Here is a 17,878-nt window from a genome sequence, read left to right as displayed (position 1 = left end):
CCTGTGATTTACTTCAGGGGGAAATGAAACAGCCCAGCATTTCACAGGAAACCTTTAGTTTGAGAGTAAAATTCCCTGCTTTGCTCTGTTCCTTTGCAGAGACAAGGGCAGTGAGTCGCTGTAAATCCAGTTCAGTGAAACTGATACTTGACAAACTGGTATCGACCATGTACAAAGCAGACAGAATAAAGGTATTGCTTATTATTTGGGTCACAGCCATGCCTGAAATCCTTAACTGTAGGTTAACACTGGGCTAAACTATGTGTTAAAATGAAAGATAAAGTCTCCCATCAAAAGGGTGGGAGCAGATAAATCTTGGTTTCACATGAGACTCAGTCCCACACCCTGCCATGAACCCTCCTGAGACTCATGAAAGAGAGAAAGGGGCACCTGGTTTAAGATACCTGTATAGAGGGGACAGAGAAAGGCTGCCTGTCTGAGGGTCCCTGCCATCCTGACTTGGGGTGAAAAATGGATCTTCCTGGATATTTTGCATTGCTACAGGTGTGAAGGAGGAACCCCAGAGACTCCATGGCTTTCTGGACTCTACATTGCCAGTCTGGTAATGGCTACAGACAGTACCAAATATTTTGAAGGAAGAAACCTATTTTTGGAATAATTCCACCCTCACACTGATGTAGATGCAAATCAATAGCATTAAAAAGCGCCTTACCAAACAATAAGTGCTACGATATCCACGGACAGATCAGGAAACCAAGCAGAGGCACCCCCTGTGGGGCTCACACCTCTGTATTATCTCTGATAATTCATATCAGAGTGATTTTGTTAAAAATGGAGATAAAGCTAAATATTTTTTATTATCTTATTTCTTATGTATGGGACACAAAACAAATTCTGTGGAAGACTAACAAAAAGACAGAGAGAGAATTGAACAGTGCATTTTTTTTTTTTGAGAAAGCTGATAACCAATATCATGCCCAAACCACTGTGTTTGTAGCCCAAACAGAAAGCTGTTGTGATGGCAGCACAACAGCCCTTCAAGTCCCTCTGCCTTGCAGAAAACTTGCATTTAGGCACAGCCTGGGCTCCCCAGCAGTTTAAGTTTACCAAAGAGCAGCCAAATCTCACTGTCCTGCCTGGCTACTTTTCTCTGAGGAATTGCAAAGCTCAAGGCCATTCTTACTCTGTGCATCTGTTGTGTTGTGAACAGTCACCATCGGGACACGAGGACCTTGAAAAGAAGAAGAAAAGAACTTGGTTAAATTTCTGTCAAAGCACACACAGACACACGTGAACCTGGTTTTGAATTCCATGGAGCTGAAGACTCTTGAGACTCGCTTTTCATGCAAGAGTAATCTAAAAAGCAAATCACCCTTGTATTAGAAAGAGTCTATGACTAAATGACAGTACTGTAGACTCAAAGACATGTGAGGTTTCAAAGCCCTTTCCCAACAGACCACTAAATGCATCTTTCCCTAATTTGTAAACATTATAATTAGCACAAACACAATTAAATCACTTGCTTTTAAAATTATTCTAATGACACCCAAACATCACAGCACAAAGCATTTACATTTTGTATGCTACGGGTAACTGTTGCTGTTTTGGAAATTATTTTATGAATAATTATTATTTTATGAATTAAACACCAGTTTGGCTCTCACACTAAAAAAGCCTCATATTCTGTCTTAAAATGTAGCATTTTGGTATTGAAATCAGTCAGTGTTATACAAAGAGGATTATCATTGCTATGCAGTGCACATGAGTGTGCCACACAATTCACTGCCATAGGATGCTGCAACACTCAGGATGCCATAGTCTTTACCACAGGATGCTGTAGGGTGCTTTAGTCCTTAGCACAGTGATCTGGATTCATCTGCTTGTTCAGGAAGTCACCAAGTGGCTGATTGATAGAAAAATGGGATGGTAGATGAGATGAGGTTCATATTATAGTTGTCAGCTTCTTTCCCTCTGTTTTCCAGTTGGCATAAGGTGACTGCTCTTGGAGACAGGACACTGGGCCAAGATGGGCTGACCCAGGACAGCCACTCCCATGTTGCTACCATGCCTGTTTGTAAACTTTTCCATGAGCTTGACAGTACTGCTTGGGAAGGTGGAAGAAGCACTGCAGTGATGAAACAGTGCTTACCTTCACCTCAGAGACAGTGGTTATCTCACTTTCCTTCCCTTTCTCCACAATGTGATGTGATACAACAGCAGCAAGGGTGAGCAGCTTGGGAAATCTGTCAGCCCACCAAAGATCCCAAAAGCAGGGCCAGCAGGCTCTCACACCATGTGTGTGTGAAGATCATAGAACCATAGACCCAGAGAATCATTTGGGTTGGAAAACACCTCTAAGATGATTGAGTCCAACCCTTAACCCAGTATTGCCAAGCCCACCGCTAAACCATGTTCCCAAGTGCCACATGTACATGTCTTTTAAATGCTCCAGGGATGGTCACTGCATCACTTCCCTGGGCAACCTGTTCAATGCTTGACAACCCTTTCGGAGAAGATATTTTTCTAATATCCAATCTAAACCTCCCCTGTGAAACTTGAGGCCAGTTCCTCTAGCCCTATTGCTCATTGCTTGGGAGGCAAAACTGGTCCCCACCTGGCTACAACCTCCTTTCAGGTAGTTGCAGACAGTGCTAAGGTCCCCCTGAATCTCCTTTCTCCAGAATGAATAATCACAGTTCCCTCAGCCACTCCTCATGAGATTTGTGCTCCAAACCCTTCTCCAGCTCCACTGCCCTTCTCTGGACACTGTCCAGCACTTCAATGTCTTTCTTGTAGTGAGGGGGCCCAAAACTGAACATTGAATATCAAGAACCCAAATGTTTCTTAAGCTTCAAAAGTAAGACAGCTTAAAGAGACTGTTATTCACTGACATTCCAGCCCCTTTAAAATGTCTTCTTAAGACATCATGAAGGTGAGTCCTTCAACCTACAAGCAATGGGTTGTATGCTGTGGGATAGCCAATTGTGCACCAGCAATTTCTGTAGGGCTGGCTGACAAAAAGCCCCTGAAATGCTGTGACTGACAGCGTGCACACAAATGGCAACAAAAGCAGGTTACTGTGAGCCATCCGTACCAGTTTGGTAGGTGAAATAAGTTCTTGAGAGAAAGAAAGACTTTAAAGTACTATATTTGTGTCCCCATGCTGCCAAGAACCCACACCCCATTGCATACAATCAACAGTGTTTCACCTAGACCTTGCCTGTACAGAGAAAAGGCAGGAAAGGATTTTATTTATAATTAAGATGACTTATATGGTAGACTGACTTTTATTTCCATATAATTGAGAATTTTCTCCCCTAACAATCCAATTCCTCTGCATCATTTTTTTAGAATGCAGCAAGGTGAATATAAATGCACAGAGGAAGACAGGTTTACTCACCAGGATTTAGCTGAATTTACCTTTCTCCTACTGATATACATTGATATGCTGACCATATTTATTTATAAATCTGCCCTGCTTTCCCCCTGCAGTCCCAGAAGCAAGACTGCTGGAAAAGCAACAAACCTAATAAACATGGGCATGATAAAATCATCACTGAAAATAAAAGGCATCCTCCCAACTGACTTCAACTGGAGTTAGAGCAGTCCTTTAATTAACACAAAAACGCATAACAAAAAGAAAGGGATAAAGAGAGAAATACAGTGCACATAATCCTTTTATTTTCTAATTTATTTTTATTTTTATGTTGGCGTTGAAAAAGCTACGAGAAACTAATGAATAAAGAAAAATGCCAGCATGTAGTTTAGAAAATCCCATGTATTATTTATTGTGTTTCCTTAGTCTCTCACTACTCAGTACTACTATTACTATTATTATTATTACTACTACTACTACTACTACTACCATCTCCCTAAATCAATGCTATAAAGTGAGGTCCCATATAAAGATATTCAGTTTGAGGTGACATCAAATTAAAAAATATTTTAAAAAGTGAATCAAGATCCTTGAAAAAGCAGACTTTTGAGTTGCCTAAGTTTTGTTTTTCAACAAATGAGGAAAAATGGTAAAGGCAGAAATCTACACAGTAGAATCATCAGGTTTGTGAGAAAGATTACTCTTACTATTACACATTCTCAGTGATGACATTCCATAATGCATTTCACTTGAGAGCAGGCTGAATCAAGGAGAAAAAAAATCACTTTTTTAGAAATGACATAAATTGCTTATTTCAATGCCAATTTTTAAAGCAAAACAACCTGGTTACATGCTAGACTGTGTCTTTTAATACAGACACATCAAAAGTCTTTCAACACTCACAAGTTGAGCGTCTAATGCCTGACAGGGACAGAAAGAAATTCTTGAAATTAGCAGTGTATATTCATTAACTGCCTGCCCTGCTTTATTTCTAAACCTACAACGGTGTGACAGTCTCATTACACATGCCATCTGGTAAATGCCATCCACTGTCATGTGTGGATCTGAGAGGGAAACCTAATTTGTTCGATGAACTTCTGGGAGCTGACAGAAGCAGAGCGAGGACATCCTCTGCTCCATGTCTCCTCCCTCCAGAGCCCATCCAAATGGGCTTTGATGGGGACTCCTGAGCCCTGGCACATTCTGCTGCTTCTGTTCTGTGATCAGCACTGATGAGTGCCTGTGCCTACCCACCCCTCCTGGAAACTCTGTGAGTGCTCTGCTTCTTGCTCCAGAGAGCACAAGAGCATCAGGAGCAGGCTGGAGTCAAGCACTTGCTTGCGCTCCTTGAAGGATAAAACACAAAGTGCTCCACTCTCAGAAAGCAAAGCAGATACTGAGCTGCTTTGCCCTTATTTGCAAAGGTGAAAGAGACCCAGCACATACCCCATAACCTGGGTGACTGTTCCCAAAATCACGGGCAGGCCACCTTCTGTGTGACATGGTGAAGGTGGTGCTGTGGGATTTCTTATCGCAGCCCTGACTGCAGAGGGGTGAGTACAAGCAGGGTTATGATGATCCCCAAGGTGTGGGACCCGGCACTGCTGCTCCCTGCCACCTCCTCCCAAATTTTTAGGGTGCTGGGTGGCACCATACAGGCTTTGTACCCCCTGGTTATCCCTCTCTGCATCCCTCTGTCAGGAGAGGGATGGGATGCAGTGGAATGCCATCAGCTGGAATTGCTTCACCTGGCTTGCAGGCTCCACTTCCCTTTCCTCTCTCCAGCATTGCACCAGCCAAATCCAGTAACCTGACAGAAGTTTTAATGCTGCTGCTTTAGTTAGAACTTAAGGGAAAGGACCAAAATTACTGACAGAACTTCTGTGTGTAGACACATTCTATACATCCTGAATAGATGCATGGTTAATAATGCTGCATAAAACCTAGTTACAGGAATGAGATTTTCAATTATTACAGCTCAGAGTCTGGTTTTATCATAAGCCCTTTGACTTTAAAACCATTACTGTCATTATCCATGCAAGAAGTAAATTGAGCCATATCACTACAATGACAAGAGGTAAATTTATCACTGAGGAAGTACTACCTATTGTGATCTAAAGAGCACAGAAACTCAGTGGTTCAGTAATTTGACAAGAAAAAATTGTTTGCCATGGTTTGCCATCAATTTTTAAGCAACTTTCATTATTATTTCCAAGAGGCTTCTGCTTAAAAGCTATCAGAAAGAAGCAACTCTAGATATTTAGCTGGTAAGGTATAGATTTCCAGAATAAAAATGGAAAATCATTATATGACTTCGAAGAAAATATTTACCAGACATTTGTTTTGCAACGCTTTTTGTATTCCATAGTATTCCTGATGTTTTCATGATCTAAAGAGCACAGGGAATTGTATCAGGTACTATAACTTTAGAATTAAAGTAGTGATTATAAAAAGAATATGAAGTAAAGTTGCAGAAAAGGTAATTAAAGTTACAGAAGTGTTTAAAAAGGATAAAAAGAGGACTTGTCTTATTCTTCTCATCTGTATTCTCAAAGGCTTCAATGTTGCAGTTAATTTCAGAGCAGAAGCTAAATTCACAGTGTGTAAACAATGAAAATTCAAATGCTCTCTGCCAGCGCCACCAGCATATCTCTTAAGCACTGATGAATGATTTAAAAGAGCAGCTGCAAGCGATGGGAGCTGAAAGGGTCTGGCTCTGCACAAGTGAGATAATTGGCAACAGCCATCTCTGTGTACAGATTCCAGATCTCTTTATTTGCTAATCCATGAATTATTTATATGTGCTGCATAAAGTTCATATGTTGGGGTGATATTATCAACCTAATAAATAAAGACATGGGGAGTTCTGTGAACCACTGCTTACAATTAAAGTATTTTTCCCATTTACAGTATTTTACGGTCGATGCTATGGACAGATGTTCGTGCTGTTTGCTTTGGCAACCCTGTTGACATAAACATCAAACAGATTTGTGCTGCTGTTCTCCCTCCCCAAGGCATTTAATTTTTTAATCTAATCTTCACTTCCTCAAATGTAACTTGTCTTGTAAAATAATCAATCCTGGCTTGTTCTCAGGCAACATGCAGTATCAAACAAACCACTGTAATGGTACTGCTTGTCTCTGCCCTGTCTGATACTGGTAATAAATTTCATGCTTACTTTATGTAGAGCAGAAATAAATGTGGTTGCTCTGAAGCAGCATCAGTTAGCAGTGACTAGAGGGCAAATGAACATGAGATTTGGTTGTAATTCCACTAGACAAAGCAGGTCCAATGAGTTCTTCATAAGGTTGCTCGAATAAATAATCATGGTCAAGTCCTCAGTTCATTCCATGGGATTTTGAGAGGTGCCTATGAACAGTGCAGGAAGCTGGACTGACATTAACCAGCTCATCCCACTGTCTGTTCTGTGGTCACTGAAGGACATGGGGCCTTTGGGTACAAGCAGACCCTCCCTTGCTTCTTCAGGAAATTGTGTATCACAAAAATATTGGCAAACACCCTCTAAATATAATTGGGTTTGCTGATAGAATTCCTACTGGTGTCTCGCTCTTCTGGTAGGAACTGACTTCCAACTTGAAGCTGTATGGGCTGTCACTCCAATTTATGCCTTTTTGGGTTTGTTCCAACAATCTGTTTTCTACTAAGCATAAGTATTTCCATTATAATCAGAGTAGTCATGTGTCCCCAAAGCTCTCACCCAGTCAGATAAACTAGATTATTTTAACTCCCTTTTGCAAGACAAAGTTTCTTTTCATCTTATTCTTTCATGAAAGAGAGTTTTACATTCAGTTCCTCCTTCCTGAACAGAAATGACCAGGACTCTACCCCTGCTGCTGAGGATGTCTTAAGAGGTCCTTATACTGGTCCTTACAGTGAAACTGCTAATCGCCCAGTTCTGTGGAAAATTCTTTGCCTGATCCATCCTAAAAGAGCATTCACCTTTACCATGACCACAGCAGGCAGCCAGTTTGCAGACATCCAGTGATCAGCACTGTGTGCCCAGGCACCCATCTGCTCTTCTGAGGCACTTGTAACTCTTGAGCTTCAAACATTCAAGAAAAATTCTTGCCCTGAGTCACCATGTGCTTGATTTTGCTCTTCATACTATTAATTTCTCCCACTCCAGCCCTGCAAGACAGCCAGCTTCTCTAGTATTTTTCTCTGCCTTCTGATGATGCTTATCAGCTTTGTGGTCTTAACAAATTCCATTAGCTTCATCCAGCTTTGGGTTCTCAGGCTGCCAGGGACAATCAAAGTAAGGTCATTCCCAAGACCGGCTCCTAATGAAGCCCGCTGCTGATCTCCAATTAGCTCTATATTTCTCCTCATCATAATCTACTTCCTGCTTTCATTTTGCCGGTACTTAACCTTTGCTCACAATCCTGTCACTAAACTCCCTCCTCTCCCTCTTAATTAATATCATCCAATGAGGTGTCACATTGGCTGAGCATTTCCTCCCTTCCGTGAGGCTTTGGCTGAGGTTTCCCAAAGCCATAATGCAATAATGCATGTGGATGGAACCAAAGAGGAACACTGAAAACCTACAACCTTTAAGGAATGTTGCAGGTACATTCATCCATTGCAGTGATAAGATCAGCTGTAAAAAGGGGAATTTGCTTGCAGGTTTCTGGAACCTGACAGAGCACCACGACTGTGTACCTAGAATTGCAAGTACCAGAGGCAGGAGGGAACAACTCCAGTTCACATGGGGGGACACTGACTTCCAAAAAGCCTAGGGTATATTGTTCTAATATGCTGGTTCAGTCTATGGAATCTGAACAGAAAAATCTCCATACTCAATTCCCTCTCTTTTTCTGGTTTCTATTCTATTTTCTGCTATTTCTAATTGAATCCCTCAATTTGACCTCTTTCAATTCACTTTTAATCTAGGCTTTCTGCAAACTCTGGAAAGGGATGAAAGCAAAAGTTAACATTTGTCCCTATTTTTAAAGTTTAAGTTTCTTATTGGATTAGTATATGCTAATCCTAGGAGAAATACCATATACAGACGAACGTGTTTGGCATTTCCTATATTCTCTGACTACCTTGGAAAGTCACTGGATAGCTCAGGATGCCCTGGGAGGTTGTGCATTCTACATTTTTGGAGGCTTTGAAGGCAAGACTGGACACAGCCCTGAGCAACCTGATCTGATCCTCTCTGACAGAGCTTGGAGCAGGAGGTTGCACTGGAGACCTCCTAAGGTTCCTTTCAACCTGAATTCTCCTATGATTTTGTGATTTCATGTTTGAAAAGTATCACAACACAATGGCGAGAGACTCCGGAAGAGGTTTCCCAGAGAAGTTGTGGATGTCCCATCCCTGGAAGTGTTCAAGGCCAGGCTGGATGGGGCTTTGAGGAACCTGATCTAGTGGAAGGTGTCCTTGCTCATGGTGGGGGAGGTTGGAATGAGATGTTCTTTGAGGTCCCTTCCAACCCAAACCATTCCACAATTCTGTGAAATTCAAGGGAAAAGGATATTTCCTTGTAATTGCAGCATGAAAGAAAACATTCTCTTCTCAGTGCCATTTACATCTCATTAACAGACAGAATAAAACCCCATTGCATATTTTGTGTTTATTCCATTAAAAACCAGACGTAAATTGATACAAATAATCTTAATTTATTCTTTCCTATAAGTAAAATTCTCTTGCAAAAAAATAATGATTTCCTGGATAATTAAGTAATAACTGGTACTGGATATTAACTTTAAAAAAAAATAACCCATAAATAACACTGCTTCCCATTGTCTGGTTATTAAGCTGTTTTCCTGCCATGAGCTCTCAGGTTTTAATATATCCTTGACGTACTGACTGCATTAATAAAAGACTTAACAAGCATCACGCAAAGAGAAAACAAAAGCCAGCAATAAAACCCTACAGCTGGTCCAGCTGGCAAACAAGGTGAAAGAAGCAGTTTTCCTCAGAGGAAGCTTTAAATCTTGCGGGATGGTAACATCTGTACTACCCACTGCAGGATAATGAGTTCAACCAAGGTCGCTCGTGTGGCTGGAAATAACGCACATGCACCCTGGTCCAGACATGCAGGACGCCACTGCCTGATTTGTGAGGCTTCATTATTTGAAGCATTGGAGGAAGCCTGTTGTTCATGGTCATTTATCTCCTACGAGTGGAGCTCAGATAAAATTTTATATGTGCAGAATGACCAAGTGACAAGAGCCCTGGCTGGAAGCAGATGATAGATCACCTTCCTCTGGGCAATGCCAAGCAGCTCACATTTACAAGCAAGAATCAAAATGAAAACGGGATCAAAACATGTAAAAACATGTAGTGCTTTGCAGAATGAGGCAATTTCAAAGGGGACAGGAGTTTCATTCCACAATCTTTTTTCATGCTCTGAAAATTACAAGCATTTTCCATTTAATTTTATCATTAATTATTCATGCATATTATTTTTTTCCACTTATTCTATGTCACCGAGTATTTACAGGCAGTTTACACCACCTGAAAGATGTATAAGAATACAACGAAGTATTTTATAACATAAATGAATAGTCTACTTAAAGGAAGAGAAAATGTACTGGAACATCCACAAAAGCCACCATTTTAATTAATCTCAAACTATATTAATAACTATGTTGCTAACCGGAGATAAAAAAGAGATTCTTGTCCAACTTCCAAACCAACAGTACCATCCTCTCTTTTCCTGGAGAAAAAGTTGTTGTGGTACCTTCTGTTTGTTTTTCATACCAGCCTGCTATTTTGAAGCCATAGGGAGTGAGAATGAGCACCCCCCACGGGATCTGTGACCCATGAACTCCTCACAAAGGGCTCAAGAAGGAAGAGCCAACCTCGGCTGTTAAGTAAGAAAGGGAGTCAAGTGAATGCAAATGTGAATTATATAGCAATTATAATATAAATAGGGCCCAGAGATTAAGTCTGTGCATGCTTTCAAACAGCAGAAACTAATTTAGGCTCCATGAGCCTCAGGAAAAGTTCCAAAAGGTCACAGTTTGCCTGGAAGCACTAATTACAGCCTCCTGCTACTGGGTATACAAAACCCCAAGCGTTGTGGTAATCACCCTTGTATGGGAAACCACTCTGGTCACAACAGATAACAGTCACCCAGCGACCTAATATGTGAGCAACCACGGGGAGTGCCCTCGGGGCACCAGCACTGCTGCTGTGCTCATTTAGCATCCAGCCGGGTGGGGACCTGCAGGCACATGGCTGGGTCATGCCTGGCTCCTGGAGGCCCTTATCACATTGCAGGACATTTAGCTGCACTTCGACATTACCTCCGTGTTTCTTCTGCATCCTGGATTTTGTTAGACAGGTATTTTGGCTGGGATGTCTGGACTGTGTGGTCGCACAAGGACAGCACCTCTTGGGGATTGCCTGTCCTGCTCTAGCCAGACAGGTAACACCGTGTTCAGACACCCATAGCACACGTTGTCAAACACTGGCTTTCTGCCCCTTGCTGTCGACCCCAGAACCAGGACAAGGGCAGCTCAGATAATTAAGAAAACCTGAACCCCCATGAGCTTCACATCAAGAAATAAGTAGCAAAAATTTGTTGTAGTATATTAAGATACTTGCTGGGATCTAAAATAACATTAAATCTGAGCCAACAAATGAAAACCATATTTTATTTTTGAATAATATAGACTATAGGTACCACTCTACTCTGGCATGCAGCAGTAATAAGCTGCAGACATGAGGTGGCCCATAAAATACTCCCAAATGATTCTTGTGGTGGTCCTGTGCAGGGGCAAGAGTTGACTTCAATAATCCTTGTGGGTCCCTTCCAACTCAGGATATTCTGTGTTTCTATGATGATGAAATCCTCACTCCAGGCTCCCTAAAACATTGAATTGTGCATTCCCATCCCCACCTCAGCCACTTGGTCCCACCCCAGCATGTCCCACTCCCTTGCGAGATCAGAAATGTTTGTACAATCATCCAGTAAAGCAGCAGAGCAGCTTCTAGAACTGATCCCAGAAGAAAGAAATAATGTTATGTTTCATTTTCATTCAGTTAAGCCCCTGGGCCCAGCATGGAGTGAGCCTGTTTGTGGCACAGGGAGCAGATTGGTGAAAAGGCTCCTGAGGTGGACAGAGGATGGAGCTGCCTCTTTCAGTGGCAGCACTGACTTCGACTTCCAGTCTTTGTGGACAGACAGTGCTGTGTTCCTCCAGGATGTACTGAGGAAAAATACTATGAGGTGCTTTTTTGGGGGTTATTATATTTCACAGCAAGGTGAGGTGGGACACAGAGGTACAATCTGTCAGGGACAGCAGCTAGAAACAATCTTCCCCTTAATCTCCTCCTCCCAGTCAACACCTGGGAATTATTGCTTATGGTTCCTGCAGTAAAGGAAGTATTTAAAGTTGGCTCTCAACCTTGGCTGAAGTGTTCAGAGCTACTCACATGACTATATGGAGCTGTAGCTGGGGCATATCCCAGTGGTAAAATCCAGGAGTCAGCATTTCACACAAATTCAAACGAAGGTGTGCCTATTGCACTTCTCTATCCATAGGCTCTCGGTTAATAAAACTCATTTTCTAGGCTAATACTTATTTCAGCATCTAATTAGCTCTCTTTAGAACTCAACAACATAATTTATCTTGATCCTCACCAAAGCTCACCTGAACTGCCAAGCTCTGGCCCTCTTAGCAGGACCAGCTGCACTTAGAAAGCATTTCCTTGAATTTCAGTAGGAAGTATTTGGAGACTCTAAGATGCTTTGCCCTTACCGTGATGGGCAGGTTTTCTACCAAACTAAGTAGGGATTAAATGTATATATTTTCTTCCTGTTCACTTAATGTTTGTTTCAGGCCCTGGAGTGAGATATTTGCATGCACAACCACAAGCTTTCCCCGGATATCTACCAGAGATGCCCTAAGTCACAAGGAGTAGTCACCTGAGAAGGTTAAAGAGGAACTTCAGCATCTTCATCTCCCAGAAGCAAGAAAAAGAGCTTTTACCATTTTAACTTGGGTATTATGAACAGAGAACAGTCCTAATGAAGCACCATCCCAGTAGTGTTTGACAAGCAAATACCTTTTTTTCCCTGTTCGAATCCTTCTTAGAAGCTCAGTGCTTCCATATCACCCAGAAGGAGCAAACTGCATACACATTTAAGGACCCTCCATGCCAAAAGCCACAGGAAGATATTACCCCTTGCAGCTGCACATGGTCTCCCCGAGACCATGGCACACTCACAGTGCTGGGAAAACATATAACACATAATGAAGTGCTTTAAGTCAAAATGGGTTATTATACTTTTCATAGCTGCTTTACTGCTGTGATAACTCAAAATCCAATCCCTCATCCAAGAGATTGTTGCCTGTCTCCAAAGGTATTTGAGTGATGCTCCAGGGGCATGGGAAGCTGGTCTTGCTGGAGTCCCATCCCTCAACATGCCAAGGGGATGCTGTGGGTGCCTCCAGCTCCTGCTGCAGCTGCTGGGAGTTAGAAGCATCCAGCACCTGGGAGGACTGGCCCCACACTTATTAAGGCCTGTGGTGTAATTACAGACTCGTTATTGAATTGCTAATGAGACAACGCCTCTCCTGGAGCTCTGAGCTAACGGCAAACGTCTGCAGCCATGCCTTGTTAACTCTTCACTCCAGTATGATTTAATCACTTTACATGCTGCTTTTGTTACAGCAGTGCTCTCCTGCATACCAATAGCTGGGTTTCTGCTTGGAAGATTTCTCTGAAGTGAACAGACCGAAGATTCACTGAACCTTTCAAGACCGCTCTGGTAGTTTATCCATCCGGGAGCCTCTGTGCCCCTTATTGTCACTGCACATCTGAGCACTGCAGTCAGAAATGGACTTTATTTTCACAATACCTCAAGGAAGATGGAATTACAAGACCTGGTTGAGTTCCCTAAAGGAGGTAGTGACAGCAGAAAAAATCAAACTCATGTGTTCTAACTAGCACTTGGCAGCTGGTTAGGACTTCTCAGACCACTGTTACCGAAGGGTCTTGGAACTCTGCATGTAGATATGGATCAATAAATTAAGACAACTATTATAAGAACCACCTGTTTGTAAGTATATGTATCATAGGTGTCCACATCCAATTTAGGATTTAGAGAAGCCAACCATGATTATTTTGTAACAGAAAGGCAAAAAAAAGAAAGCAATCCACCTACTTTTTGCAGATATATTTGCCTAAATATTGAGCTGTTTTATAGTTCATAAATAGCCCAATATATCCAGGGAAGAGTTAAGCTGTGTACTTTCATTATAGATTGCACTGATGTTTACCTGAGGATGACAACTGCTAATTACAATCTGGCTCCAGGAATGTTATTGATGAGACTGAGGTAAGCTGTAAGATTTCTACATGATATGTAAGACAATATATGGGCAATGCAGTTAGGTGTAAAATGTTGCTTTATGAACTTTTGCTTTGTGAATCATTGATTTACGGCTCCTGAAAGCTGCTTGTCCATAGTTAGGAAAAAAAATAAAATATCCTCATCTCCAGATTTTCCACTGCTTTCCTAGGATGGTAGGTCTGGCCCAAACTGCACAGGTTAAAAGGTCTGACTAAATCAAGGAACTGAGAAAGATGTAGAAAGAGGTTCATTATTCTCCTGCCTGAAGGCATGAACCAACCTCTTATTGCAGGAGCTGGGCAGACATGTCCCTGATGGGAACATTACTGCAAAAATCCTGGAGAGGGTAATTATCCACCATCCACTGATGGAGACAGGCTACAGAAGGACATACATTTCTGGTCTGCTCCAGGAGCCTGTGCTGCTTTTCCTTGGAGTACTGTCTTGCAATATGAGGAAGGAAATGGAGGTCATAATAACTTGACTCAAGATGTGTCCATAGGCAAACCACTAATTCTCACTGTACCTCTGCTCCCCACTTGGTAAAAGCATGAAAATGATCACCTGGGGAAAGGTTGCAAAGGGCTTATTATATCTTTCCATAATTCAAATTAAACATTTAGTGCAGAATTTATTTTGCCAACCATAAAACTTCTATTGCCTTTTCCTGTATCCTGATAAATATCAATATAGGATTACCCTGAGATACTAAATAATATTAAGGTCTAACTGTTCAAAGAGTCATAGATGTACAAATTACTGCCAGAAATGTCTGTTTGACATGTTTTTCTCATTTTGATGGAGAATCTGAGGAAAAATGGGATTTGACTTGCTCAGGGTGAAAGACAAATATCACGATCTTCATGAAATTTCTTCCAAGGCAGAGACTTTTATTCATAAAGTAAGTCCTTAGCAGTAGAAGACCCTGTTTTTTTGATGAATGTGACAGACAAAATTTTCTCAAGAGTGATATGCTAGAACTTGTATATTTTTGTGAAGATATTTATTGATTAAAACTCATACTTCTAGGATTTTATGTGATTTTCAGGGGAAAAAAGTTCCCCAAACTCAGCATTACAAAAAGTACAGACTGAATCTATAAGAAGATGGGCAAAATGAAACATTACTTTGCTAGTGAAATTCATCATCAAATATATGTGATTTATGGGTTATAATTTAGTTTTTCTTTGGAATTCATTCAAGCCCATCCAAATCAGCTGGTAATACCACCAGAGAATAAAATACTAGGAGATTTTCCAGAATATGTATCTCTTCAAAAAGGACAACGTCCGTATGCAGTAATGGCATCTAAGTATAGCCACAATAATAGAAACAATGCCCAGAATTGTATGTTTGTTCACATTTAAAAGCAAAATAAAAATAATCCCGGGGCTTAAATCTTGAGCTGAGCCATGCCAGTGGTGCTGGTGCTGGATGTTGGTGCTTCAAAGGATGTTCCCACTCACCCGGCTGCTGGCTGAGCTTATCTCACGCTGTGCAGCACTGGGCTATGAGGCAGCATTAATGAGGCAGCATTAATGAACCAGTTTTCCCACTTTTCTGACCACCTCCAGCCTCCTTTAAAAGTTCTTTCACACGGGAGTGTTGGCTAGTGGTTTTTAGTAAAAAGCCCTTCCCATGTTATTAAAAGAAATCAGGAGAGGGGCTAGTGAGCAATCACTAACCGGGTTTAGAAAGGTGGCACTGATCAAGGACGTGAGCCTTTGTTTGGCTCCTGGTCCCAACAAGCATAAATGCTGAGCTGATGCATTCTCCTAAAGCAGCCCTTGTGTTAATCCAATGATTTCACTCAATTCCTTTTGAGGAACTCACCCACACTAGATTCACCCACACTAGAAATTTCTCTGTATATGGCAAACTCCAGAAGTACCGTACATTTCAGACTTGTATCATCCATGTGGGCAGGAGCTTCTGCTTGTGCCCACATCAGTGGGAAGAACAACCTAGATACCTAAAAGGATTCCAAAATGTGGTTTTAGACCTCTCCATACTGGAAGGCTGAACTTTGCTCTAGATTATATGGCATTAAAATGTATTCAAAAGCAAAGTCGGGACAACCTGCCACAAAGCAGAGCCAGAACATTCGATGAAACTTGGTAGTGAAAGTCTTTGCTGACTTTAACAAAAATCTAGAAAATAGAAGAAATGTAGAATAACAAAAGGACTTTTTAATGCTCAGCCTAAGCCTATTAAGTGAGAGCAGTAAGTAATGCTCCTAAGTGTTCCCATGTCCAGATCGTATTTCCACCAAGAAGGAGTAAAGAAGATAATTAAATCCTCAAGAAACAGTTCAAGGAGCTGAGACGTTTATAGCTACATGCTGGCTCTATAAAGAACAAATTTGCAGCACTTGTCTTTAAAACTCATAAACCCACAGACAGAATGAGTTACATGTACAATGGCATGAGGAACTTGACTCAGTTATCACTAATTGGGTTGCATTGCTTCTTCATTAGTATGAATCACTCTCAAAGGAGATCCTTAAATTGCTAAGTTTTTCTATTCAGTGCTTTTGCACCACTTGTTATCTGTGAATGGGACAGAAACATGATTTTATCTGGCAGGAGGTAAGACCTATAAATCCTATTTTTAAAGATTTCCCAGACCTACAGGTATCCAGGGCCAGCAGTGCAGTTACAGAGTTGCTGTCATTGCTGTCCTAGGGAAAAGCAGACATGTACCCAGATAAATCCCTTTCCTGTTGGTTCTTCAGGTATTTTATCAAACACAGCTAAGTTACGACACATAATTTTGCTCTACAGCTGCAGAGTTACCTGCTAGGAAAGGGAAACATTACTTCATTCCTGTTACCTGTCATTACTGATCTACAGCATCTAGTCTAAGCTACCAAGAACCACAGTGCCAGAGGCGGCATCCAAATCACGTGATAATATTTTAACATTTTTGTTAGAAGAGGCTATTTTCTTTTCTCCAAAGAGAGAGACAGCTTTAAAGTCATTTGACCTGCACAGTACTGACAGTAAAGGATACCAGTCAGCTACAAACACAGGTTCCAGCAGAGATAATCTTCAAAGAGACGGGATAAACAGTAGTGATTTTATGGTATTTTGAAACAAAACAATCTTACTGTTTCTGGAAAAGTAGGAAGGATTTGAGATCTATAGAACATGACAGAGTTCCCTGTTCAGTTACACTGTTGTTTCTTCCCAAAGTGAAAGCTGATTTTTCCCAAATTGGTCACTGAATGAAGAATACACAGTGCAGTGGCAAAGGCACCTCTCTATCACCAGCAACAATGCCAAGCATGAGACAATAGTTTCCTCTTAGCCCTCGTTACAGTCCTCTCCCCTCTGTGTAACTACCAATTTTCTTTGTGACATCCCTAAAAATTATTAATCCTTTCCAGATAACCCATGATTATGGAGAACTTTAATTAGCAGCCTGGTAGCCATTCCATGAACAACACCCCCCTCCCCCATAATTTTCACTGTGTATTAAATGGCATTAATTGCAGTAATGTATGCATGTGTCAGAGGACTTGAACTCCAGGTTCCAGAAATCCTTCACCCGTTCTGTGTGTCCAAGCGAAATTCTTTGTGATTTCACAGATTTTTCATGAGAGTGAAGACACTGCAGCCAAAGCTGCTACACAGAATGTCAGAGCACCAGTTATCCCACAACAGAAATGGTGGTACATCCTTTCTTTGGCCGTGGACAACCTCATTAGGACTCAGGTTTTAATAGTGCTACACTGGGGAGTAAGGAACCACTGAAGACTGAGTGCACCTGTGTAAAATGGAAATACTGAAACATTCCACAGCTGACTGCAGTGGTAGTTATTGACAAGGCTTCATCCTTCAGAGGAGAAGGAGCTATCAGCTAAAAATGGGCTGTACTGCTTTACTGGCTCGTGTAATTCAGCCTTGTACCCTACGTGTCTGAGTCCCACTAAAGAAACAGGAACAAATTGCTTTCCACAGCCCACACTTGTAATTTGTTATCCTTTTCTCTATGCAATTGAATTTTACATCCCATTCCAGATGAGAAAAACCAATACCCAATTAAATTTATGTGTAAAGTAACAAACTACTTCAGATCCTATTTCTGTTTATCTATAGAATGAATCAGTGGAGTTGCCTGGGCTGGTTTATGAGAGGACGCAGAAGTGTAAACCCATATTTTATGATGAAAATGACAGTAGGAGTGACCTTGGTTCAGCAGATATT

The 17,878-nt window shown here is 41.4% G+C and overlaps 1 protein-coding gene across 5 annotated transcripts in view; it reads right to left on the bottom strand.

Annotated features, from left to right (window-relative positions):
• Nucleotides 1–17,878, bottom strand: part of DPP6 (dipeptidyl peptidase like 6) — a 547,876-nt gene that overhangs the window by 14,975 nt on the left and 515,023 nt on the right. For all 5 annotated transcript variants that reach the window (XM_017826535.1, XM_017826536.1, XM_017826533.1 and 2 more), the window contains exon 17: nucleotides 1,145–1,192. In XM_017826535.1, the coding sequence (XP_017682024.1) occupies nucleotides 1,145–1,192 (48 nt within the window). The remainder of the gene's footprint in view (nucleotides 1–1,144; nucleotides 1,193–17,878) is intronic.

The sequence above is a fragment of the Lepidothrix coronata genome, unplaced genomic scaffold (assembly GCF_001604755.1).
Source record: "Lepidothrix coronata isolate B3197 unplaced genomic scaffold, Lepidothrix_coronata-1.0 Scaffold128, whole genome shotgun sequence".
NCBI classification, from domain to species: domain Eukaryota; kingdom Metazoa; phylum Chordata; class Aves; order Passeriformes; family Pipridae; genus Lepidothrix; species Lepidothrix coronata.
This window is presented reverse-complemented; position numbering and strand designations above follow the sequence as displayed.